Source organism: Sphaerodactylus townsendi, linkage group LG04 (genome assembly GCF_021028975.2).
Source record: "Sphaerodactylus townsendi isolate TG3544 linkage group LG04, MPM_Stown_v2.3, whole genome shotgun sequence".
In the NCBI taxonomy this organism is placed as follows: domain Eukaryota; kingdom Metazoa; phylum Chordata; class Lepidosauria; order Squamata; family Sphaerodactylidae; genus Sphaerodactylus; species Sphaerodactylus townsendi.
Genome location: NC_059428.1, coordinates 136,351,086 through 136,376,363, shown reverse-complemented (window position 1 = coordinate 136,376,363; position 25,278 = coordinate 136,351,086). Strand labels below are relative to the sequence as shown.

At 46.2% G+C, this 25,278-nt stretch overlaps 1 protein-coding gene across 1 annotated transcript; it reads right to left on the bottom strand.

Moving 5' to 3' along the window:
- Nucleotides 1–560: 560 nt before the first annotated feature.
- Nucleotides 561–25,069, bottom strand: DNAJC15 (DnaJ heat shock protein family (Hsp40) member C15). Its single transcript, XM_048494706.1, has 6 exons — nt 24,915–25,069; nt 15,973–16,024; nt 12,719–12,792; nt 9,477–9,553; nt 6,652–6,722; nt 561–821 (listed from the first exon to the last, which is right to left on the bottom strand). The coding sequence occupies exons 1-6, from the start codon at nt 25,005–25,007 to the stop codon at nt 751–753; spliced, it is 438 nt and encodes a 145-aa protein (XP_048350663.1). The 5' UTR covers nt 25,008–25,069; the 3' UTR covers nt 561–750.
- Nucleotides 25,070–25,278: the final 209 nt, after the last annotated feature.

The window sequence follows — 25,278 nt, the reverse complement described above, 5'->3', positions numbered from 1 at the left end:
GGTTGAGAACCACATCTGATTTCCCAGTGGTGTCAAGAGCCTACTGGAGGATTGGGCCCCAAAACAGGCAGGAGAGGTTTCCCCCATAGCTTGGGAGGAATCCAGGAGAACAAAAGTGTGACTCTCTAGGTCTGAGGACTGCATCAGGCAGGGGGGCAGAAGGGCAGGCTTGTGACAGGCACCAGGTCCCCGGGGCCTCTCAGGGGGAAGGGCTGGCTTGAAATAACTCAAGTGATCTGCAGTGCTGCATATTAAAACAGTTCGGGATACTGAAAAATGGACAGCTTTTCCAATACGCTTCTATGCATATTTGTAGTCCACTTCTCCCTACAAGGAGTTCAGGATCATACATACGGAGTTTCCTAAATTATGAGCCAGGCAGACAGATTTCCATAGGAAAAAAGCAGCCCGGCCCTCCATGTCCCCCACGGGCTCTTACAGCACACAGCTGTCAGCCTGACTAGGCCTGATCAATTTTGTATAATGCAAGAAAGAAAAAGAGCAGAATCTTTTGTTCTCACTATGAAAAGGGCCACACTGATGTTATGCTTCAAGGCAAATCGTGTGAAAAATCTAATGTTTATTAATAAATATTTGGAATAGTATTTCCCAGACTCTGGAGAACTTTCTTAATGAAACCGTTGAAGTCGTAATTGATGGAGAAAGTTGCTAAAACACAAAGCAACGGCATTTGAGGTTTCTTCAGTGTAGTACACGTTACATCGCTCGTGGCAGCCAAATCCTGGGACCCTAATGTCTACTGCTTGATTCCAGCAAGTCTTTTGCTTCGTTGATTTTGGTTGCTAGGTAAGGAGAGCCACCTAAAGAAATAGAAGGGGAAAAATAAGTTTTGTGGCATTAAAAACATATCAGAACTTAGGGTCAAATATGCATTTCTGCCTGCATAATATTGAAATACATGTCTTGGCATCTGCAGCTCCAACAGCCGTTTGCGAGAGTCATTTTCTCTCCGAAGGAAACTGAAAAATTATGCAAATCATGACACTGCATTGATATGTTAATGAGATTTTTTGAAGCCTTGAACAACTGCCAGGGCTTAAACTTGGAAGCTGGGGGCTCAGAAGATACCAGAGGGTCCTGGGGAAGCTTTCAGCTGCCAGCCAGCCTGGCAACTTGCCAGTCAGTGGGTGTGGCTAACAGGAAGCGGAACAGAGGAAGAGGCCCAAGCCAGCTCACCCACCCATGAGCCAAGGTACCAACATTCTGCTAAGACCCTCACCTTAAAGCTGCTTAGACTCCACCCACTTCCTCCCTTTGACAAGCTGGAACGGGTCCAGAGGAGGGCAACCAAAATGACAATAGGTCTGGAGAGAGGGAGCTCAGAGAGGTAGATATGTTTAGTCTGGAGAAGAGAAGATTAAGGGATGATGTGATGGCCATGTCTAACTATTTGAAGTGATGTCATGCCGAAGAGGGAGCAAGCTTGTTTTCTTCTGCTCCGGAGACTAGGACCAGGAGTAATGGACTCCAGGTGCAGGAAAAGAGATTCCACCTAAATATTAGGAAGAACTTCCTGTCACCTAAATATTAGGAAGAACTTTGCTGACAGTAAGGACTGCCTCAGAGGGTGGTAGAGTCTCCTTCTTTGGAGCCTGCCTGATCACTTGTGAGGAGTGCTTTGACTGTGGGGGTGGACTTCATGGCCCTGGTGGTCTCTTCCAGCTCAATGATTCTATGATTCTAGTCCATCTAACAATCTGATTACCATTCAGCGGCCTCGCCATTTCTTTTTCACTTTCCCCCCCAAGGACAACCAGCTGCCCTCTGCCAGTGAAAAATGGCTGCTGCCCTGTGCTCACACCACATCTTTGTCTGTGGAGATGTGCTTTCAGCAATTAACTTTCCCAGGCATCTGTTCTGAGGAGCCACACCTAATGGAAGCACCAAGTGCCGCCTCTCAGCCCTCAAACCCATTTGCCTGTGTGGCAGGCAAACAGCAATCTCCCGATCAAGGCTCTCCTCCAGCAAGGCATTTTCCAAAACAGCTGCCAGCCCCTCCTCCTGCCAGGGAAACCCAGAAGGCAGGATGGGCAGAAGTCCACGGGCGGCAACACACCCAGGCCACCTGCCGGGCAACAGGCCAACCCAAGCAGGCACAAGCGGGTAAGCTGCTAGGCTCTCGACTGGTCCCCGAGATCAAAACCCCAGCTGCAAAGCACATGACACATCTGTCCTGTAGGCTGGAATGAGGCCGGGAGCCAATCGTCACCCTCACCAAGGTAAACTGGGGAAGGGCTTCTCTCCTTAACAAGGGGCACCTAACAACTTCAGGGCTTCAGTGGAGAGGGAGGGGAGATTGCCGCATTTCCCAAAACACAGATGGGACTGAATGACAACTGCCAGGTGAGGAAGCTGACTGCAGCCTGGTGTGTGTTGCAGGGAAGAAGGAATCTGACTTCAGAAAAGCCGAAATCTAGGATCTTTACCCAGATCCAAAAGAGCACACATCCAAGTCCCCTAGCAACAGAAAGCAGGTCTTATTAGCCCTGCTGTTTGTTCAGGTACACAGTGCAGTATTCTCTCAAATCAGGGGAAAGTAATATTTCACAGATTATGGATCGCTGCTAAAAACAGTCAGCCCAAGATCTCCCCTCTGAAGAAGAAAGAAGCTGTGGCAGAATGGAACATCGACATGCCCATCAGGTGGCAACGGGCTCCATTTGTGCTCGCCCTGCGCTCACCAAGAGGCCGTGGTGGAGCTCTGTCCCCTTATGTGAACACGGGGTTTTTAAAAAAGGACCAACGGTGTAAGTAAAGTTCAACATATATTTTTTATTACTCTGCTAAAAAAATCCCTATCTGTTTTGCCAACAGGCTTGTCAGGGAAAATCTTTAGTGTACGATATACAAATACAATACTTTCTCATCAACTGTTATTTAGAAGGAGGAGGAAGGTTGGTTGGTTTATACCCTGCTTTTCTCTCCTGTCCAATCTCCTTTCCCTTCCTCTCCCCACAACATGGACCTTGTGAGGTAGGTGGATGTGAGAGAGTTCCAAGACAACTGCGACTGGCTCAAGGTCATCTAGCAGGCTTCATGTGGAGGAGTCGGGAATTGAACCCAGTTTTCCAGATTACAGGCCGCTGTTGTTAACATCACTGGCTTTCTGGGTAATGTGTAATCTATATTCAGGATGCCCTTTTGTGAGAGCTGCCAGCACAACTCTCTCGTTCTTGCTTAGGAAAAGGGATTGTTTTTCAGAGTGAGACAGAGAGCCTTAAACGACGCTGAAGACACTGTTCTGACTTAACGATGCTTGTTTCTGGTTGATCCTTGTCCTTCCATTGTTACTTTCTTGAATCTTATAAATAAAAGAATGCATTTCTTTGACCCCTTTTTAATTTTCTCTAAGAGGAATAATTTGATCAAAGGATTCTCCCCTTTTTTGGATGGACAAAAAAAAAAAGAGAAAGATGTCCAGCTCTTGTAACTGGGCCACTGACTGCATAGTTGCTTTAAGTCAAGAGTTCAGCCCCACCCACCTCACAGGGTATTTGTTGTGAGGGGGGAAGGGCAAGGAGATTGTAAGCCCCTTTGAGTCTCCTGCAGGAGAGAAAAGGGGGATATAAATCCAAACTCCTCCTCCTCCTTCCTCCTCCCCCCCTCAAAAAAAGGCACATCTGTGGCTACTCAATACCTTGTCCAATATATACTCGATCAGGGCAGATTTGATTTAAATCACTGGTCAGTAAGACTTGATTTAAATTATGGTTTTCTACATAAAGATTTGTTCTTGTTGGCATAATCTTAACATTTACAACCAGATGAAGATTTCATTTTTCAGAATAATAACTTTTTGGGCAGCTATATCAAAAATATTGATTTGGTTATACTATGAGAAATACATTGATATATAATTATGAAATTATTTTAAAGTGAACCATCTTCAGTTTCATTCAGTCCACCAGGCCTTGCATTGCTTTGTTGCAGTGTTTGCATTTTGCATGTGTACCTGCTTTACCAATAGGTAGAGGAATTTCATGAAAACATTTCAAACTTGATCTCTTTTTTAGTCTGCCACCATTATAGAATAATATGATAAACCTCAGGTTATACACACAAAGATCCCAAGACCAGCAGAGTATTTCACATTCATTTTTACTGCTTGCCCCTCCCTCCTCACACTTAGCTCCTTGTGCAGATCTATTCTACTCCAAACCATCATCTATTCATTAACTTAGCACTTAAGAGGCAAGGAGTTGATTCTGGTTCACTAGCCATGGCCCTATAGCAGAAGGACCTTCGGGGGGGAAGAGCGGTCTATCAAATCAAATATATAAAAGAAAGAAAGAAAGAAATTCCCTTCACAGTCTTTTGCAGAAGGTAGAGACGGCACTGTATGTTCTTCCTGAGACCAAGTCTGGAGCAGAGTCCCCAAAAGAATCCCTTCCTGGAGAGGCATTAAATATAACAGCCAGAGCAGGGGACTCCAGGTGAGCCATGGGCACCATGGTAACTGCCAACACTTTTCTGATGCTCATCAAGTATTGTTAGAAAGTTGGAGGGGCACTGGGGGCATTTGACCAGTGTCAGGGGGATAGTATCTATGTGACTGAGATACGTTCCTATCTGCTTAAAACAACAAATCAATGCTGCTAAAATATATATGAATCCAGCCTGTTATATGTAACCACTGCCATCTACAGCATTCTTTCTTTGATCTTTACTTTATGGCTTCACACGCTTTGTAGACAACTAGGCTTCCCCTGACATACTGGTTCCATGAGAAAAAGAGTTATATCCATTATCTCGTGGGGCCAGGAAGCTACTATCTGACTTTGCTAAGCTTTGGTGCTTCAATGCCTCATCAATAAACGCTACTGATCAATATCTCAGAGTCTGTTTATTGGCTTAAGGTTCCAAGACCTAACACCCAGCAAGGCACCCTGTTAAACAGAGCTTCTGCTTCAAATGTCAAAGAGTTACTATTAGAGTTTTATGGTTGGCTCTACCTCCTCAGAGCCAGTGTGATGTAGTGGTTAAGAGTAGTGGACTCTAATCTGGAGAACCGAGTTTGATTCCCCACTCCTCCATACGAGCGGCAGACTCTTTATCTAGTGAACCAGATTTGTTTCCCCACTCCTCCACATGAAGCCTGCTGGGTGACTCGATAGTCAACAGTTCTCTCAGAACTCTCTCAGCCCTACCTGCCTTACAAGGTGTCTGTAGTGGGAAGAGGAAGGGAAGAGGAATTTGTAAGCCACCTGGAGACTCCTTACAGGAGAGAAAGATGGGGTATACATCCAAATTCGTCCATCTTCTGTGGCAGCCATTTTGTGATCGTGCCCACCACACTGTGTCAGAATTACAAAGGAGACCACAGGCTCCAAAAGGTTCAGGACCCCTGAGTTAGAGCTTATTCTGTCTTTGCAACGGAATGAAGGAAAATGAGGGAGAGGAAGGGAGGGAAAGAAACAGAGAGAAAGAAACACCCCGTATGTAAGATAGACTGTCCAGTATCCAACAGGTTTTGACTTAATTTTTTTAAAATGCAACCATAAGGAGTGCATGAGCTGCAGCAGTTACACATAATGGTATTTGGCTGATATTGCAATGTATGAATTGAAATCCGATTTCTGAATCCACTTTTTCACTTTACGGGCGTGATCAGCCTTGGCTTTATTTTTACCTGTCAGTGACCGGTGCAGCCCTTTTATGTTCTCCTCACTTATGCAGACACGACATGCAGGAAAGGATGCTGCAGCCCCACCAGGTGGAAGATTTTTTTAAGGGAATAAGGATCAAGTCCTTCCCCACTGTAACCCCCCAAAGTCTAATCAGCAATAATTGAAAGAATCTCGGAAAGGGTGTGCTTTTATCAGTCTTCATCATGATTACAGTTCTTTGTTTACATCCCGATGTGCCGTTCTCTGACTGTCTCAATCTGATACAACGCCACACTTCAGGAGTGCACGCAGCACCTTTCACCTCAACAACTAGTCAAAATTAGATTTATGCTTCTGGAATGAGAAGGAATACACTGTAAATCTGTCAACCAATATAAAAGTCTTCATTTCCCCCTTTTTGGCTTTTTAAATACTGTGGAACTCTGAACCATCTGTTGTATCGAAGCACAAACAAGCAAGAACCATATGGCTTTCCTTCTCAACCAGATGCAGCATAGTTAAAGTTATAATAAGCGCTTTTGGGGGAGATGCATTTACATTCAAAAAAATCTGGCTAGTTAAAACATCTGTGCAGGGCTTTATAGTTTAAGGGCATTAAAAGCTAGTGTGTGCATTTGTCATCTGTATAACATTCTACTCAAAAAGTTATGTGTTAGTCTATTTATGGCTCCACAAACAACCTTCAAGTAGACATAGCTGTTTTCCCTTCCTCAAAAGCCAGCCGCTTCACATGGCAGTTTCGGAAAATCCACAGCTTGAAAGCTACTCATTTCATGAATGACCCCCAAAACAGCTGCCGCGTTCATGGCTCTAGTTCACAGGGGCTGAATGTTAATCTGTCACCTACAGGCTCAACACGTGGCAGCCACACCCTTCATCTGAAAATGAAGTGCATCAAACTAGGGAAGATACACTTGAGTGATCACTCTGTGCCCAAGGGAGAGGGGGTGGCAGCATTTTACATGTTCCCCATCACCTCCTGTAGATGAAAATCAAAGTGTACCTTTATCAGGGTGATTCAAAATCATGATTCGTCTGTGAGCAGTTCTTATCTTGGCCTTGTCAGCCGATGGACTGTAAAAAATAAATTGAGTGCTTACCATAAGTAATGACTCTTACATGCTGTAAATGAGCTGTTTATATTTGAAAAAAAAACACGTTTAAAAACACCTAAGTACCTTTGCCACCTGGTGGGCAAACCATGCCACTGTATGCTTGAAGAAATATTCACTTTGAAAATTTTGCACTTTAGGAGACTTGTGTGACCAAGACGCAGGTGCGTATCTGGACTGAGGATGTGAAGGGATTCCACACATAGCAGATTCCAAGATTCTTTCCCGCCATGTTTCACCTCCTGCCTGGGACCTGGGCACCTGCTTCTCTTCAGACCCACCCCCCCTTGTCAGACCTGTGATCAGCTTGTGTGCCACCTCCTGTTCCAGCTCTCTGTCGTGTGGAATTTAGGTTGTTTTGACCTGAGTGGGGGAAGGTGGTTCCTTCCTCCAGCAGCCCGTGAAACTGGAAAGTGGGGCAGGGTGACGAGGGGTATAATGGTGCTTGCAATATTGACTATGCTTAGTTCTGGCAATTGAAGTCTAAATGCTCATTTCCTGATGCTGTTTCATAATAAAGAAATCAACTGAAACCAGAGTTTTGTTATTGAACAGGCAGGGGTGCGACAAGATGCCTGCATCTGCTCCACTCAATCCTGTAATAGTGCAATAGTAGCACTCCTCTCTTTCTGCTGACCACAACAAAATGCCTTTCAGTCTATCTGAGGTGCTTCGTAGCTGTCATTTGCAAGGCCTCCCCACACACCAGGACTGACAAGTTTATGGCATCCTCAGCCAGAAACAGAATATTGCTGATCTCAAGAGATCTCACGATTGCAGCAAAATTCCAAGAGTTGCACTGGAGAGAGCGCACAAAATTGTCCAGGACGAGGAATACCACTCACAGTATTGTGGCTCTTCACAAAGTAAAGTATTCAGTGTCATTTTCTCTTAAATTCATAATTTCTTGCAGAATGTAAGATGTTTTGGTTATGAGCAACACAGTAGCTGGTGTGAATGACAGACAGGAAGGGCATTTGGAGAGGGACTGATGTCTGTGGGCCAAGAGCAGGCAACAGAAAGTACCATTCATGGCTTCCAAAATTACCAGCTTCAGAATCACCTTGGGGGCCTGGTTGCCAACTCAGGCAGAGAAAATCCAGGGAATTTGGAGGAAGGGGAGTCTGGGAAGGGCAGGGTCTGGCACGGCACGGCACAAAGCCACGGAGTCCACCCTCCAAAGCAGCCCGTTTCCTTCAGGGCAACTGAGCTCCGTAGCCTGGAGACCGGCTGCAATTCCAAGAGATCTCCAGGCCCAACCTATAGGTTGGCAAATCAGAGCTTGGAGCTACACATGTGCTAGTCTATTTTTAAAAAGGAAAGATCACATTGTCAACACAAGTTCTGCACTAAATTCCACGTAGAATTCAACACAAGAGTGGCAGCAGTGGAGAGTGACATTTTTAATCTGCAAGACTTCGTTCCTGAATGTGCTTATTTTTTTTCTTCCCACACAATTGGATTTATCTTTTGTGCTGTTTCAATTCAATGGCATAGTTGGGGGAGAGGACTTAGGGGGAGCTAAAGCCCCGGGTGCCACTTTCCAGGTGCGCACGGCAGGGCAGCACCCCCCTTGCAACTGTGCCCTGTCCCAAACTCTGGGTGGGGTGCAGTTGCATACCAGCGAGCAGGGCTTGTCCAAGTGGAGATCAGGAGCAAGCCCAGCCGGCCTTGCCCCACCCCCATCTCTATGTGGAGGTCAGGTGTAGCTTAGGGGGCAGTGCCAACAGTATAAAGCTAGAGGCTCCAGACCACCCATGGTAAGACTGAAGCCCTTTTGGCACGGGCCAAGTAAACTGGGATAAACCTGGTAAAAAACCCGGTCGGGGGAGGGGGGAATGGGACTTTGCACAGATCCCAATCCTAACGTGGATCCGTTCCATTCCCCCCCCCCCCGAGTTTTTCGACCACTGCATTATGTGCAATTATTTTGTTTTAACACAGCTGACAGCCATGGCTAAGCAACCAGCCGCAGCTGTGAGCCATGTTAAAAGAAGAGAATCACACATAACGTGATTCTCGAAAACCCCTTCCCTGGCTCCCATCTGCAGAGTCCCACAGGGGAAACCGGCCATATCACGGCCCAGGGAGATCAGTCCTGCCTGCCTGTGAAGGGGGGGGGGGTAGGCAGGCAGGGCAAGGGGGAAAAGCGCCTTAGTGCGAAGGCACGCACTCCGGCCAATGCGCTGACTATCCACAGGACAGCCAGCCATGTGAAGGGGCCGGGGTGAGGGTGCATTCATATAACCTGCTTTCCCCCCGCTTTTATTGGCCTGTGCGGGAAGGGCCTGAGTCAGGCTGAGGCCAGGCTCAAATGGGCCCTTGCTGCCCCTGACTCCACATGGAGATTGGGGAAGGGCAGCCCAGCTCACTGACATGCAACTACACCCTGCCCTGAACTCCCCAAGCTCTGCCGGGGCAGAACTGTGGTGGGGAGGGGGCACAGCACCAGAAGTAAGCCCCAGGTGCCATTTTATTAAGCTATGCCCCTGTTTCTATTATAGGACAACCTTTATAAAATTAAGAACAGTGCAAGAAAAGCAGCATAGAAATGTAAAATAATAACCACCCTCCCCTCCAGAATGACAAACGAAAGGCTGACAGTAAACTGTGCAGTTGTTTTTAATGCCACTTTAGTGGGCTTTATTCTAAATAAAGACAGACAAGGGAGGGTATTTCTGCCCTTTTTTAAAAACTCGAATTGCAGAACACTCACCTGATGCCTAAAATAAGACCAGCTTCTCGCCGATTCATTTTCTGTTCAAACCCTCCTTTGTAGTAGGAGGAGAGACTCTATATGGGAGAGACAGGAGGAACTCATTAGATAGGCAGTAACCTCACATCCCCTTTATGGTCCCAGCCAAATTGACATGTTCATTGGGAAGTTGTGAGATGGAGGCTGAAGATACCCCACACCCACGAGAGATCCCTCCAGCCCTGTAGCTTCTCCTTTCCCATCCCCAAAATCTAGGCTGCCTGTTCCCTGTGAAGGATCTGGAATCCTTCTTTTTGATTTAGGAAAGGTGGTAAAGAGCACTGTGCAAAGGAAAGGCAGCTGAAACTTTGTTTCACGAAAGCTGAGCTTTGTATTTTACAGAAGAAGCCACTGGCAAACCTATAAATCCAGAGGCCAGGGACAGCAGCACAAGCTGTACTGCCATCATTATCACACATATTTTAACTACACTTATTATCACACATATTTTAACTACAACCTCCTGTCTTAGAGGTTCATTCTTTTATACAGGAACGGATATTCTTAAATATGAATGATGGAGCGAGAAATAGGTGTCACAGGTTGAGGGCCTGCAAGGAAATCATCCAAGGAGTGGGAAATTCTCCTTTTACCAGCACAGAGGATCTCCTGAGGTCTGGAAACAGATAAGTGCCCAGCAATAGAGCACACTGCCAAGATGCAGAAATCAACCCACATCCTCTACAAGTAACGTCTGTGCATTTTTTAAGAAGACAGATAAGGTAACCTTAAAAACCTGGGATAAACTTTGAAGAAACTTCAATCAAGAACGATTCCTTTAGTGCCTAATGTTTGGACACTCCAGAATCACACCAGCCTTTAATGTGTGGCCATAAAGGGAGCTGATTTGATTCTGTAGTATGATCAAAGTGAGAAGAATCTTTCTCTTTTGACAAAAAGATTTCAGTGCTGGAGAAGATAAGAGCACCTTTTATCAATACTTTTCAAATCAGATTATATTTGACACAGTCGTTGAAAGAAAAAAGACGTCCTCCTTCTTAAAAGTTTTGTAAAATCATTCTTTAACTTCCACTTTTAAATATAGATAGCAACGCCGTTGTTCGCACTGAGTAGTGAACATGTATGTGTATGGATAAAAATTTTTTTGCTGTCAAGTCACAGCTGGCTTACAGTGACCCTGTTGGGTTCTGAAGGCAAAAGGTGTTCCAGGTTGGTTGCCTGCCTCTGCGTAGCGACCTTAGACTTCCTTGGTGGTCTCCCATCCCAATACTGAACAGAGCCAACCCTGCTTAGCTTTTGAGATCAGATGTGATTGGGCTATAGCCTGTGTTTACAGAATCTGGTAAAAAAGGAGCTTTGGGGAATCCTTTCTCTAAGAGAGTCTGCTGCTCCAAACTCAAGACACAGAAAAGGAATTAAATTTGCAAATGTAGCTCAGATTACATTGACACTAGTAAGATTAAATATGGTGAATCCCTAGTTAAACAGAAGGGGGGACGGCCTGTGGGGATTGGATAGTGCTATTCTATTGCTGTGACCAATGCCATCTAAAAATTGCTATTATAATGCTTGACTGGACGAGCCATTCAAGCTCCTTGAATTCATTTGTGCTTTTAATAATTATATGGAGATCACTAACCATTTCATCCAAACAAACAAGTCCGTCAGACCTTGATTAACATGGTCAAACGGACCAGAACTAAATATAGAAAGCATAGAACTCTTTCTATCGAGGAATGGTTCAAACAGTAACAGTTTATTATTTAAATGTATTGTTAAATACATATTTTTATCTGACAAACGGTGGACGACTCATGGAATCGGACTTTCCTGCCTACCCCTCCCACTAAGCCCATCAAGTTCCATTTTGGGGGCCTAGGGGAGAATTGGGGGGGGCATGGAATTGGGACACACACACACATATATGCACACTGCAACTGGAAAGGAATTCCCCTTGACAGAAGAATGATGGCAGGATGCAAGCTCCTATTCCTGCGTGCCAATAGAGGGCTCTGTGTGTGTGTGTGTGTGTGTGCGTGCGCGTGCGTGCGTGTGTGCCAGCATCAGCCAAGGGTGAAAAGCATCTTGCACACTGGAGTTCTCCTTGGTGACTACTCATAAAATGAGATCATAACAAAGCAGATTTTTTTAAAAAAATACTATTTTCAAAAATGCATACATGCTTTGTTTCAAATTTTAATACTCCTGCCTTTCTCTGAGCATCTCAGGATATAAGGTGAGTAACAGCAGTCTTACCATATATATTTGGCTAAAGGTTCAAACATCTGACGGAACCCCTCCCCTACTTGAATCATGCGGCCAGGTGGGGAACACCCTCCCCAATCCTCTGAGTGCACTCCCCCCTCCCAAGCTCCCAGCAAGCCTTACCCCCCCCCAAAGACAAACAACCTGCCCCACTGAGGAAGAGTCTCCCCAATCCCCTGCACATGCCTCCCAACCCCCAAAGCAAGCAACCATCCTCCCGAAAAAATCCTATCCCCTCCCGCCAAAAAAACACCCAGGCCACTGAGGAAGAGCCTCCCCAATCTGCCTGCACACACCCCTTCCACCCCTAGACCAAACAACCCCTCCCCTGAAACCACAGCACACCTTACCCCCTCCTCAAAAATGCCCTCCCCTGGCCAGCCAAGGAAGAGCCTCCCAAATCCCCTGCCTGAACTCCCATCCCAAGCAGAAAGCACACAACAAACCACAGCTCCCCCCGCCCCTCTCAACATACCAACAGCCTCCTTAACATGCACCAAGGGGCATTGTTCCCATGCTCTTCTCTTCAGCAGTGCAGCCGCCCAGGAAATGAAGCTGTGAGTTGGGCCCACCCACCCCCCTTCACTAGAACCCATTTAACTTGAAACTAAAATGGGCTTCAGCAGTAGTATAATAATGAACACAAAGACAAGTTAGTGCTCCACTGGACCAACCATTCAAACTAGGCATGGAAAATCCCTCTAAAAAAGCTTCAGGCCCCCAGCAGAAGGCAGTCCCCGCACTAACCTGGGTGCAGGGTCAAGCCACTTGGGGAAAAAAAGGGGGGGGGGAAGGGTAGCCACTTTACTCTCTGTCACCAGGAGGGGACTGTTATGTGAAAGACTACCATAAATGTCATGACGGAAGCTTCTGTGTGCCAGAGCCCAGCTCATCAGACGCATGAAGTGGACAGGCATATTAACACTGAAAAAAACATTATTTTGCTTTCTCAATAGAGACTGGAGGTCCAAACTTACGGCACTGGAAATGTTTCTTGCTGTTCTGGTGATTACTTGTTCCAGCGGTTTCCAGAACTGGAAGGCATACCGACCTAGAACATAGCAAGACGAAAGGATTGCAGCTGGTACAGCACGATGACAGCCGTCCTTGTGAGAAGATCTAATTTGTCAGCTTATTAGCCCGGAAGTCCAAATGGCTGCCCTCCCTTGAATAGGCGGGTTTGGAGCCAAGCCCAGCACAGCGCAGAGAAGAGTTGAGCGTGACGGGGGAAAGGATCTGCTTATGAATAGGGAAGCTCTGGGCTCTCTGCTGCCTTGTGCTTTGAGAAGTCCATCTTCTGGGTTTCAGGAATTGCTACAATGTGTGTCCTCAGTTTAGATTTTTCATTGCCAGGATGGTAAACAGGACCTTTCAAGTTGTAATCGATGGAGGTTTGCACAGCTATGACCTTTATTGATCCCTCACTTTTCTATTCTGTCCCAATCCTAAATCCCCAACTGTAGCAGGATGAGACCAGGTCTCCAATCCCCACCCCACCATGAAGTTTGACACAGGCCAGTCACTGTCAGCCTCATCTACCTCACAGGGTTGCTGTGATTCACACAACCCAGATTCACCCAAGGCTGGGCCCTCAGGCCAGAATTAAATCAGCTGCATGGGACATTAAAATATGCATCGCCTGCCCACAGGAAAAGTGGACTCTCCAAGATCATTTCAGAAAAACTACAAGGATTTCCAAGCTGCCTCAGTTCAAATGTACAGGTTGCCACCAATTGTGGGCTACATCATTTGAGCAGGTCACTGAAGAGGGGGCGGGAGCCTGTGACCGGATGTTACAGCTCTTACACCGGCTACCAATCTGCTCCTGAGACCAATTCAAGCTGCTGGTTTTGACATCTGAAGCCGGGCTTAGGCCTGGCGCATCAGAAGGACCTTTCTGCCAGGGAATTAAGACTGAAGGGAAAGGCTTTCCTGACAGGTAGCAGACCCAGGAGAGTGGAACAGCCTCACCACGGAGATGAACACACACCCCTCCCCCCGTCGATCTCCAGAAGGCAGGTGAAAGTATTTGATTAAAGCAGTACAAAACTGTTATTTTAAATTTTGGCTTCATGTTTCTCATGTAAAATTTCCTTCTCTTCTTTTAAATTACAGGGTCCTATAACAGTGGTGGCAAACCTATGGCATGGGTGCCAGAGGTGGCACTCAGAGCCCTCTCTGTGGGCACGCGTGCAGAGTTTGTCATGTGATAATAGTGTAATTATTTCAGGGAGATTATTAGCATTAAACCTAAGACCTAATTTTGGGGAAGCAGTGTAGGTAACCCTGTTAAGCGCTGTAAAACCCTACTGATTTTCATGGGAAGAACAAAAGCGTGATCCTTTACCTAGGAGTAAAGTTGCCTTCTTTGTTACTCACAGACAATGCTTCTTCACCCACCCTGGACACTCCAACAGATATATATACTCCACTTGCTTTCCCAACATCAGATCCTCTGAAGATGCCAGCCACAGATGCAGGCGAAACGTCAGGAGAGAATGCTGCTAGAACACGGCCATACAGCCCGGAAACCACACAGCACCCAAGTGATTCCGGCCGTGAAAGCCTTCGACAATACGTTCGCCATCACTGTCTTATAACATCTGCGGGACCTGCTGTTCCTCTCTTGGGAGGGTTTTAGCTGTCGGACGCTGTATATTGTATATTGGAATGCTGTATTTTAATGGGTTTTAGTTATTTTAAAGTTAATAGAACTTATATTTATGGATATTTATATTTCTAATGTCATCTAAATTGTGCTCTACTGTGTATATTTATTATGTTGTGCACCGCCCAGAGCTTTTCGAGGTATCGAAAATCTATTATTATTATTATTATTATTATTATTATTATTATTATTATTATTATTATTGTTGTTGTTGTTGTTGTTGTTGTTGTTGTTGTTGTTGTTGTTGTTGTTGTTGTTGTTGTTAGCGCTCTACTGTGTATATTATTATTATTATTATTAATATACACAGTAGAGCACAATTATTATTATTATTGTTAATAATAATATACACAGTAGAACGCTATTATTATTAATAATAATAATATACACAGTAGAGTGCAATTATTATTATTATTGTTATTAATAATAATATACACAGTAGAGTATTATTATTATTATTAATAATAATAGCACTCTACTGTGTATATTATTATTATTATTATTGATAATAATAATAATAATAATAATAATAATAATAATAATAATAATAATAATAATAATAATAATAATAATAATTTATTAACATTGTAAGCCACTCTGATCTCTGTGAGGGAGAAAGATGGCTAATAAATATTTTAATTAAGCAAAATAAACTTCTGCCCAAGTGACTTTTGCACCGCAGCCCCTTTCGCCTGGCGCTCTCCTTCAATTGCCCCTGCCTGGCTCCTGCACCAACCTCCCGGGATCCTCCTCTCCCTGCTCAAGAGCCAGCACAGCCTCTCCCAGCTGCAGCAGTCCCCAGATGTGGTGTGACTTAGCACCAGGTGCCTTCAGAGCCCTGGTCTCACTCAACAGGAAAAGCCCTTCCACCTGAACACACGAACATTTATCCTGGACGTCCATCAAGGTCAGTCCTGGCAACTGAGACTGGCAGCCGCTCTCCCAGCAGGTCCTCACCCCCGGCTGCCTGGTCCCTTCACCTGGGCTTCAACCTGGGGAATTCTCTGTGCCCAGCAGATGCTCTGCCACTGAGCCACGGCCTCCTGCTCTCATCACACAGCTCCCCTCTGGACAAACACACCATTTTTTTACCAGCTGACTTATGGTGACTCCACAGGGTTTTCAAGGCAAGGGAGACTCGGATGTGGGCTGCCTGTGCATCCTGCCCCTGAGATCCCTTTGAGGTTTCCCATCCAAATACTGCTGGCAACTCCAGGTTGGGAAATACTTGCGAGATTCTGGGGGTGACGCCTGAGGAGGGGAGGGCTTGGGGGAGGGAGGGGCTTCAAAGGGTGCAATGCCAGCCACTTGCTTCAGGTGAACAGATCTCTGTCGCCCGGAGATAGGAGGTAATCTCCAGCCATCACCTGGCCATCATCAACCTTACACCCAAATACCAGCCAGGGCTGACAGCAGGGGACTGACCCGAGGTCACCCAGCAAACATTTGGGGCGCCAGTGGGGATGTGAACCCGGTTCCCCTGGCCCTCTACTCCAGGCGAGTTCTCTTCCGGACAGACAGGCACGTTTGCTCTCACTCTCTCACATGGTTCGTTTTACTCACCCGCAAAAGCAACAGCTGCGACACTCAGACCAACCGCGATCAGAGACCGGGCCTATTTAATTAAAGCGAGAAGGGAGGAGAGAAAGGGAGAGAAGGGAAATTGTTACAAAAGTCATCACGGCATTCTAGAACATATTTAGTTTATACAAGTCACAAAATCACTATGTTAATAAAAGTGTCACCCTTCCTGTTCCCCCCAGGGCATCTCCCCACCACAGGACCAGCTCCCACGTGATGCAGACATCAGCACCCCCACCCTCATTCAGGAACTCTGAGCAGAAAACAGGAAGACCATTTTCTCCTCAACAACCATCTGAGGTCCATCAAGCCGAGTGTGAAGGCCGACGAGAGAACTTAATAGCCAAGGAGGGGGGGGGGGGGGGGCCGCCTAGAGAAAAAAAAAGTCCAATCTCTTTAGTAAAGGCTTAATGGGATGTTATTTACTAGGTGATGCTATTTACCTAAAAGGTAAAGGTGTGCACACGTCAGGTCATTACTGACCTATGGGGTGTTGTCAAAACCAACAGGTCTCCATTTTGCAGGCATGACTCCATGCCCTCTTAGCAAACACTTGGCCTTTGCCAGGTCTGAAACAATCTGCCAGAGTTTACAAAAATCCCTACGCACAACTGAGGGGGGTTGGAAAAGGGAATGGCTAAATCTGAGCCCGCCCACCTGCCCATGGCTGGCTCGTTCAGGAAGGATCTGAGATACAGAGAAGTCTTTACAACAGTCCAGAAGAGCGTGCTCAGCCCAGCGCAACTAAAACTCTGTATTGTTTGGACCAATGAAATAATGATGGCTATACTCTGGGCAACGGCTTCACAAAGAACAGCTAGACTCCGTTGCGTTAGCTTTCATTCCAACATGCCAAGCAGGACATTTTCCCATCTCCAACCCACTCTCTTCTCCAGTTGAAGCTGCCCCAAACAGAAGCACTAATTCTAATTTGCAGGGCTTTCCCCCCCTGCTGCCAAGCTCATGCTTTGGAACTCCCTTCCCAGTGCCAACTTGCATCTGCCACTCTTGGTTGCCTCCCACCTGGGCTCCAATGCAACCCTCAGACCAAGCCCCCGCCCTCTTTGGATGTGTTGCTGCTGAATCACCCCCTTGCCACCACCACCCTCCACCATTATATGTGTGCCCATCCAGCAACCAATGGAACTAAGCCACGCGTGACTATTCCACGGTGCAGAACTCCTCCTCCTGTCTCCTGAACACTCTTGCTTAATCCTTGTTCCCTCTGAAGTACCCACTGCTCTATGGGTGCCAGGACTGGGCACTGGCACTAATGCGCCTTGTGGTATTTCATGCATGTGTGTAGTGAAATATTCCCACACTTGCTTGTCTGTGGCCTAAATCTCTCTGGTGAATTCTCTGATCATTCCAGTTTGTACAATCTTCCCTTTCCTGTCTAAACCTCCTCGGGAGTTCTGTCTCTTTTCCTTCCAGTCCCAAACTCCTGGGCATGCAGGATTCATTCTCCTCCATTGTGACCAGGACCTGAAGTATGTTTCCACAGGCACAGAGGTTTACACGGGCTGCTCTGAAGATACTTGGAAATAAATGGCCGTATGGCTCAATGACAAGAAGCAGAAAGAAGAAATACATGGACTGTACTCTCAGTGGAGGGAAGGAAGCAGTGGGATCCCCGAAGGATTGGTACTGGAGCCAGTGCTGATCAGTTTGTTCATAAATGACCTGGAACTGGGGGTCAGTAGTATTTATTTATTTATTTATTTATTTATTTATTTATTCATTCATTCATTCATTCGATTTGATAAACTGCCCTACCCCCGAAGGGCTCAGGGCGGTGTACAACAGAACAACAACAAACACAGTAAAAACAAATCGAATAATCCCAGTTAAAAATAATACAAAACCTGAAAACTATAGCAGCAGTATCCTTCAATAAATAGTTAATAATTAATAATAAGAGACGTCTGGCATCACACCCCAGTGATCAAATCCTGGGAGGGGGCTGGCAGATGGTCGAATACACAGCCAGTGCATAGGGCAATAAGAGGGGCGGGGTCAGCGGCCGGGCCCCCCAAAAGCCCGGTATGAGGATCAAGTCTGCAGATGATGCCAAATTAACCAGAGTGTGCGAAAACAAAGTGGATTGTGAAAGGGGCAAAAGAAATTCAGCCTGGGTAAGCATAAGATTATTCATACTGGAATAACCCTTTCGAATTTAAAGCTATTCTGTTGGGCTCTGAACTGGCTGAGAAGAAGACTGGAAGAGATCTTGGGGCTGTATGCAGAAAGCTAGTTAAAAATGACAGCTCAGCATGAAGCAGTGGTGAAAAAGGCAAACTCCATGCTGAGGATTTTTATGAAAGGGATTGAAAATGAAATGGGTAATATAATGATTCTACATATATCTGTGGTTGGTAGGGAAGGCGGTATGGTATAGGCAGGGATGTCCAACTCTGGCACTTCAGATGTTCATGGACTACAATCCCTATCAGCCCCTGCTGGCATGGCCAATTTCCCAAATCAGGGCACCAGGAGGTAACATAGGGGCAGGCCTTGGCCTCTGTGCACTGGTGTTGATGCTCCAGAGCAACTGGTTGGTCCCTGTGTGAGACAGGAAGTTGGACTAGAATGGATCATGGATCCAGCAGGGCTTTTCTTATGTTTACACTGCTTGGATCTTACAAGGTTCTCTAAAAAGTAGGGAAACAGAGGGGAACATTTTACAGTGAGTGCTAGCATCTGACTCAAACAGTAGCTATTACAATCCTCCTAAATTATGTTCCAGCCTTAGTCTTACATTTCTGTACTGTTCACTTCTGTATAAAAATCTCTTCACGGGTTCTTTGCTTTAAAAAAAAATTCTGGAATTCTAAGCCAACCTTCATCATGCTCTGTGTTGTTGCCCTGTAAATTACTAATGCACAGCTAACTCACGGATAGCAATTCAGAGCCTGCCTTTGCTCCCCGCAAAAACCACATTAAGATTCTTTAACGCTGCAGCAGATGTACCACTTCAGGTGATTACCTTTCACTGTTGGAATTCGTGTCATGTTTTGCCTTGTTAGAGAGACCCAAGTCATTGTCTTCAAGACTAATTCTTGCCACTTGTGTAGCATCTTTAATCTCAGCCTCCTGAAGAAGTTTACAAACATTAATTCTTACAATAGGAGGCACGGGGTAATTAGGAAGCTCATTTCACTAGCAGCAAAGGGCGATGCCCTTCTACACAGGATGAAAGAAAGCAGGTATTTTATATTTGCATAATAAAGAAGTGCTTAATTGCACAAGCCGATCAAGAAGGGCCTGGCAGCAAGAAACTTAAGTGTTTACACACCCTCTCCAATCTCTGCACACTTCTGTCCTCCGTGATAGGAATGAGTAATTTACATTTAAGATGCATCCCTTCCCTTTTTATTTAGTTTTTTCATCTTATAGGAAACTTTGTATTCATCCAAAAATATGTCAGTATCCTAAGAATGTGTATATTGTGAATGAATATAAAGTAATTTACTTAGCAATTTAAAAAATAATCTGGGTCATTTCTGATTTTTGGTCTTCAACACCGCTGGCAATAATCAAGTCAGATTACAGAATTTCAAAATGCAGCCCAAAGGTCAAAAGTCAGGCTTCCCTGTAAAGAAAGTAAACACACTACACCAGCCTCAACGCTATAGTGTTACAAGTCCATCTGCCATACATAGCATAAGGCACCATGTCTACTAAAATGGGCAGTGTGGGTTTTCTCTTTTAAAAATCACCTTTGTCTGGGCGAATCTTTGCTGTAAGTAGTCCATGGTGGTCCTGGCGCCATCCAGCACGTCCCCACAGAAGAAAAAGCTGACTGTACTAAGCAGGACCCACTTTCAACACACCAAAACACTCAAAGGACAGGTGATCCCCACAAGATGAAACAACCCTTTCCTCTCTTTTGATAAGATTAATAGAATACACACGTTGACGTCAGAAACAAACATGGAGAGCCAGTGTGGTATAAGGGGTCAGTGTCAGATGAGGGTTGCAAATCCACACTCTGCCAGGGAAGCCTGCTGTGTGACTGTGGCCCAGCCAGACACTCCCAGCCTAACCTACTTCACTAGATTGTTGTTGTGATTATACAATGGAGGAGAAATATGCAAGCAACCTGCGGTCCCCCATGGGGGAGAAAGGTGAGGTATAAATAACCACTACACCAGTGTAGTGTAGTGGTTAAGAGCAGGTGGATTCTGATCTGGAGAACTGGGTTTGATTCCCCACTTCTCCACCTGAGTGCCGGAGGCTTATCTGGTGAACCAGATGTGTTTCCGCACTCCTACATTCCTGCTGGGTGTCTTTGGGCTAGTCACTGTTCTCTCAGAACTCTCTCAGCCCCACCTACCTCACAAGGTGTCTGTTGTGGGGAGAGGAAGGGAAAGGAGCTTGTAGGCCACCTTGAGTCTCCTTACAGGAGAGAAAAGCGGGGTATAAATCCAAACTCTTCTACTCTCTTCTAAATGAATAAATATGAAACTAAGCTAGGGTGTTCGCTCCTGCGTGACCAGCGACAAGCACATTTAAACATGGTTCCAAAATTAACCCGCTCTGGGCTCTGACATGGGAGAGGAGGGGTGTATGTTGCTCATCACTGCCATGGTCAAAGTGACACCCACAAATTCCATACTAAAATTGCAGCACCCCTGGGATGCTCCTTGGTTTCCCTGACTTTAGTGCTACAAAAGTAGACTTGGAGGGAGGCCACAGTGAGATGAAACAAATTTACTGACGTACTATGGAACAGCCCGCAGTAACATCACTCCATTCAGAGTACAGGAAATGTCTTGCAACTGTACGGTCCATAGACAAAAGGAAATGGAAAGTGGCTGTGAGAGCAATCCTAAACAAGTCTTCTCAGGTGTAAACCCCTGGGAGCTGAGTTCCAGGGACTCGATTAGAGAATTACAGTCTAAAACCACTAGAGGTTCATAATGAAGTACAGAACTGAATAATAGCTTTCAGAATGTACAATACAGGTTTTACTATATATGCCCTGCTACATCTGCTGTTCTCCACCCAGAACCCTTCGGGGTGGGCGGTATAGCAAGTTTGAACTATAAATAAATAAAAAAACCTGAGGCCCCCAGCATGGTACCCGTGGCCTGTCAGTGCCTTTCCTGGCACCCACCAAGAGAGCCAGCATGGTGTAGTGGTTAAGAGCAGGTTAACTCTGTTCTGAAGAATCGGGTTTGATTCCCCGCTCTGCCACTTGAGCTGTGGAGGTTTATCTGGTGAACCAGATTAGCTCGAGCATTCCAACACATGCCAGCTGGGTGACCTTGGGCTAGTTACAGTTGTTCGGAGCTCTCTCAGCCCCACCCACCTCACAAGGTGTTGGAGGGGGGAAGGGAAAGGAGATTGTAAGCCCCTTTGAGTCTCCTTACAGGAGAAAAAGGGGGATATAAATCCAAATTTTTCTTCTCTTCTTCTTCTCCTCTCAAAATGTGGTTGGGGCCAGGTGGACTTCTGCCTAGTAGGCCTTCTAATGGGCCACTGGAGATTTTATTGGCTGTACAGAAATTCTAAAAATATATTGCTCTGGGAGCAGCTGCCACCACAACCCAAGGACCTTCACTGCATAAGCTAAAATATATGCATATGCAAAAAAGTATTTTTAAAAACATGTTCATTTTAAAATCATCTGATTAAACAGAGCTTCTGCCTGAAATGTTGAAGCATTACCATTATTTTCTAAAGTCCAAGCCAACGCAGCCAGCACTTCCCACTTTCCCCACAAGGACTTGAACCTGTTGCTGGATTCTTTGCGCAAACATCTGTTTACACTAATCATTTTACTGAATCATCACCAGCAGATTTCAAGACCTAACTAAACGATGGCTGGAATCCAAGGGAGAATAAGCAGGGTGCTTCGGCACAGATGCAAAGGCTCTAAGAAAAGTGGCCGGACAAAACACTGCAAAATATGCAGAAAACATCATGAGGAAACCAGAGGCGTAGATACCATGGGGACATCCAGGGACAAATGTCTCGGGCGCCCACCATTGGGGGCGCAGAAAAAAATTTGGGCTCATTTCTATTTTTTTATTTTTAGTGTTTTTATGTTGTCAGCCAGCACGGGGTGCAGTTTTTAGGCTAGCGGCACCAACATTTCAGGCTATCCTCAGGTGACACTCCTGATGATACCAGCCAGGTTTGGTGAAGTTTGGTTCAGGGGGTCCAAAGTTATGGACCCCCAAAGGGGGTGCCCCGTCCCCCATTGTTTCCAATGGGAGCTAATAGTAGATGGGCTACCCTTTTGAGGGTCCATAACTTTGGACCCCCTGAACCAAACTTCACTAAACCTAGGGTCTGGGCTCTTTAGTTTAAACATTTAAAATGATGCTGTTTCAGGGTGGATTCCCGCCCTTCAAAAATAGCATCACTAAACCTAGGTGGTATCATCAGGATAGTCTTCTTCTGATACCACCCAGATTTGGTGAAGGTTGGTTCAGGGGGTCCAAAGTTATGGACCCCAAAAAGGGGTGCCCCCATCCCCCCTTGTTTCCAATGGGAGTCAATAGTAGATGTGGCTACCCTTTTGAGGGTCCACAACTTTGGACCTCCGGAACCAAACTTCACTAAACCTGGATGGTATCATCCTGACAGGCACCCACAAATTTTCCCCAGGTTCTCTCTTTAAATCTACCCTCTTTGGAGTGGATTTAAAGGGAGAATCTGGGCTCCCTAGATTAAAAAAACATTGCAAGTATTGTTGAAGGCTTTCACAACCAGATTCAACTGGTTGTTGTGAGTTTTATAGGCTGTGTGGCCGTTGTCTGGCAGATCTTGTTCCTAACATTTTGCCTGCATCTCTGGCTGGCATCTTCAGAGGTGTATCACAGAGAGAAGTCTATTATAAGAAGTCTGGAAACAGTGTATAACAGACTTCTCTCTGTGATACACTTCTGAAGATGCCAGCCACAAATGCAGGCGAAACATTAGGAACAAAATCTACCAGACCAGGGCTATGCAGCCTGGAAAACCCACAACAACCAGCATTGAAAGTGATGCTGTTTGGGGGTGGGTGGGTGGGTGGGAAATCTACCTTGAAACAGCGTCACTTTCAATTTTGTTTAAACTTGGGAGGCCAGAGTCTCCCTTTAAGGTGAATCTGGGCTCCCTAGTTTAAACAATATTGAAAGTGATCCTGTTTTGGTGTAAATTCTCCCTTTAAGGGGGATTTAAAAGGAAAATCTGGGCTCCTTAGTTTAAACAACATTGAAAATTATGCTGTTCCAGGGTGGATTCCCCCCACCCCCCGAACAGCATCTCTTTCAATGTTGTTTAAACTAGGGAGACCAGAGTCTCCCTTTAAGGTGAATTTAAAAGGAGTATCTGGGCTCTCTAGTTTAAACATTAAAAGTGATGCTGTTTCAGGGTGGATTCCCCCCTTCAAAAAATAGCATCACTTTAAATGTTTAAGCTAAGGAGCCCTGGGTGTGTTCAGATTTGTGTGTTGGGGCATGTTCTATAATGTGATGGTGGCTTTGAGATGACTTTGAGATGGTGCAAAAAACGTTGTTTGGTCGTGGTGGGGGAGGGTGGCCACTCGTATGGGGGTGGCGGCACAAAACTCAGATTTTGCCCTGGACTCCATTTTCCCTAGCTATGCCTCTGGAACTTTGGTTAGCAGCAGAAAAACTGGGGAGGTGGCAGGAGTTTTGAATACACTTATTTACTTCAAAAGTGCTTGTTTACATCTTTCTTACACACGGGGACCCCAAGTGGCCAGTATCCTTTTCCTCTCCTCCATTTTATCATCGCCACAACCCAGTGAGGTAGGTGAGGCTGAGAGTCTGTGACAGCCCCAAGATCTCCTGGCAAGCTTCTGCAGCAGAGTAGGAATGCCCAGATCCTAGTCCGGTACTGTGCCTACTATACCACACCAGCTCTTAAGGGCACATGACTCCTATTGAGCGAGGACAAGCGTGCCCATGGGAGAGGAGGTCCTCTGGCAGATGGGGAAAAATGGCAGGTATAAGAGCTTTTTGGAACATCCCAAACTAGATTGTTCAAAGTGGAAGTTTGTTCAGCTGAACTATCCCACTGCTGCCATATAAGAGAAAACTACCATATATACTCGTGTATAAGTCGACTTTTTCAACACATTTTTAATGCAGCTGGACTTTTTTCCCAGCTCTCTGGAAGTTGCTTCAAGGGCAAAACACAGTGACAGACTGCTTGTTTGTGAAGCAGAGGTTAAGAGTCAGGCTACGTGTTCGAATCTCCCTTCTGCCATTTGAGCCATTTAGATACACTCAGCCTCACCCACCTCACAAGGTTGTTGTGGACGGAGGAAAATGATAGAGGGGGGCAGGAGCAGTAGTGGGATTCAGCAGGTTCGCACCACTGGCAGAACTGGTTGTTAAAATAGTGCTTGTAATCAACCAGTTGTTAAATTCTTTTAATTCCACCACCGGAACCGGTTGTTAAATTATTTGAATCCCACCACTGGGCAGAAGGACCAGGCATGCTCTTGCCGCCCCCCCCCCCCCCGCCCCTTCTTTGCTATCTGAAGAGGGAGAGACAAAGTAATAATTTAATTCAACTATCTAAATTACTGATCTTGCATTTATGTTTTTTTTGTGTGTTGGTTGATAAATTTGTTTCTTCCTCCCATGAATGAATGGCAGGCGGGTCACTCAAGGAACCAGTGTGGCTGACAAGCGCTCCACCGCCAGATGCCTGTTTACTGGCAGAGTTGCCTTCCGAGGCAGATGTTCAACCGGTGCTGACACCGCCACCGCCCCTGTGGAGCTTCAGCCTGCGCGACCCACCACCAGGTGAGGGGCCGCCACGCGAGCGTTGCTATGGCGACGTTACGGACATGCGGCCTAGCACGCATGCGCACTTTGGCGGCGTCCCTAGGCCGCGAGGCCTGCAGCGGCCGCCTCCCAGTTTGGGTAGCAGCTTCATGCCGCCTCAATACTCACCAGCCCCGCGTCCGAGTCCGGACCGCCGCTCCTGGGCGCCACGTATTCGGCGTGGTGGAGAGACTCCGAGGCGGAGCCGACATGTCTCATCATGGCGAGTGAGAGGAGGAGGAGGAGGAGGAGGGCGGCGGGCGCTGAGGCGGAGGCGGCGGCGACCGCTACGAGTGCCTGCCCTGGACATTCCACGCAGCTTCGCGCTGCGGCCTAGTTGGCCGAGCCCGTATGTCCACAAACAGCATCGCAGAACCGCAAAAGTAAAACACCCGATGCAAAGCTGTTGAGCTTCACAGAACGCTTCTTCAAGGTGGAGACTCAGCAAAAGCCTTTTTAAAAAAGCTAAGGAGGGGCACGAGAGCGAGAGGCT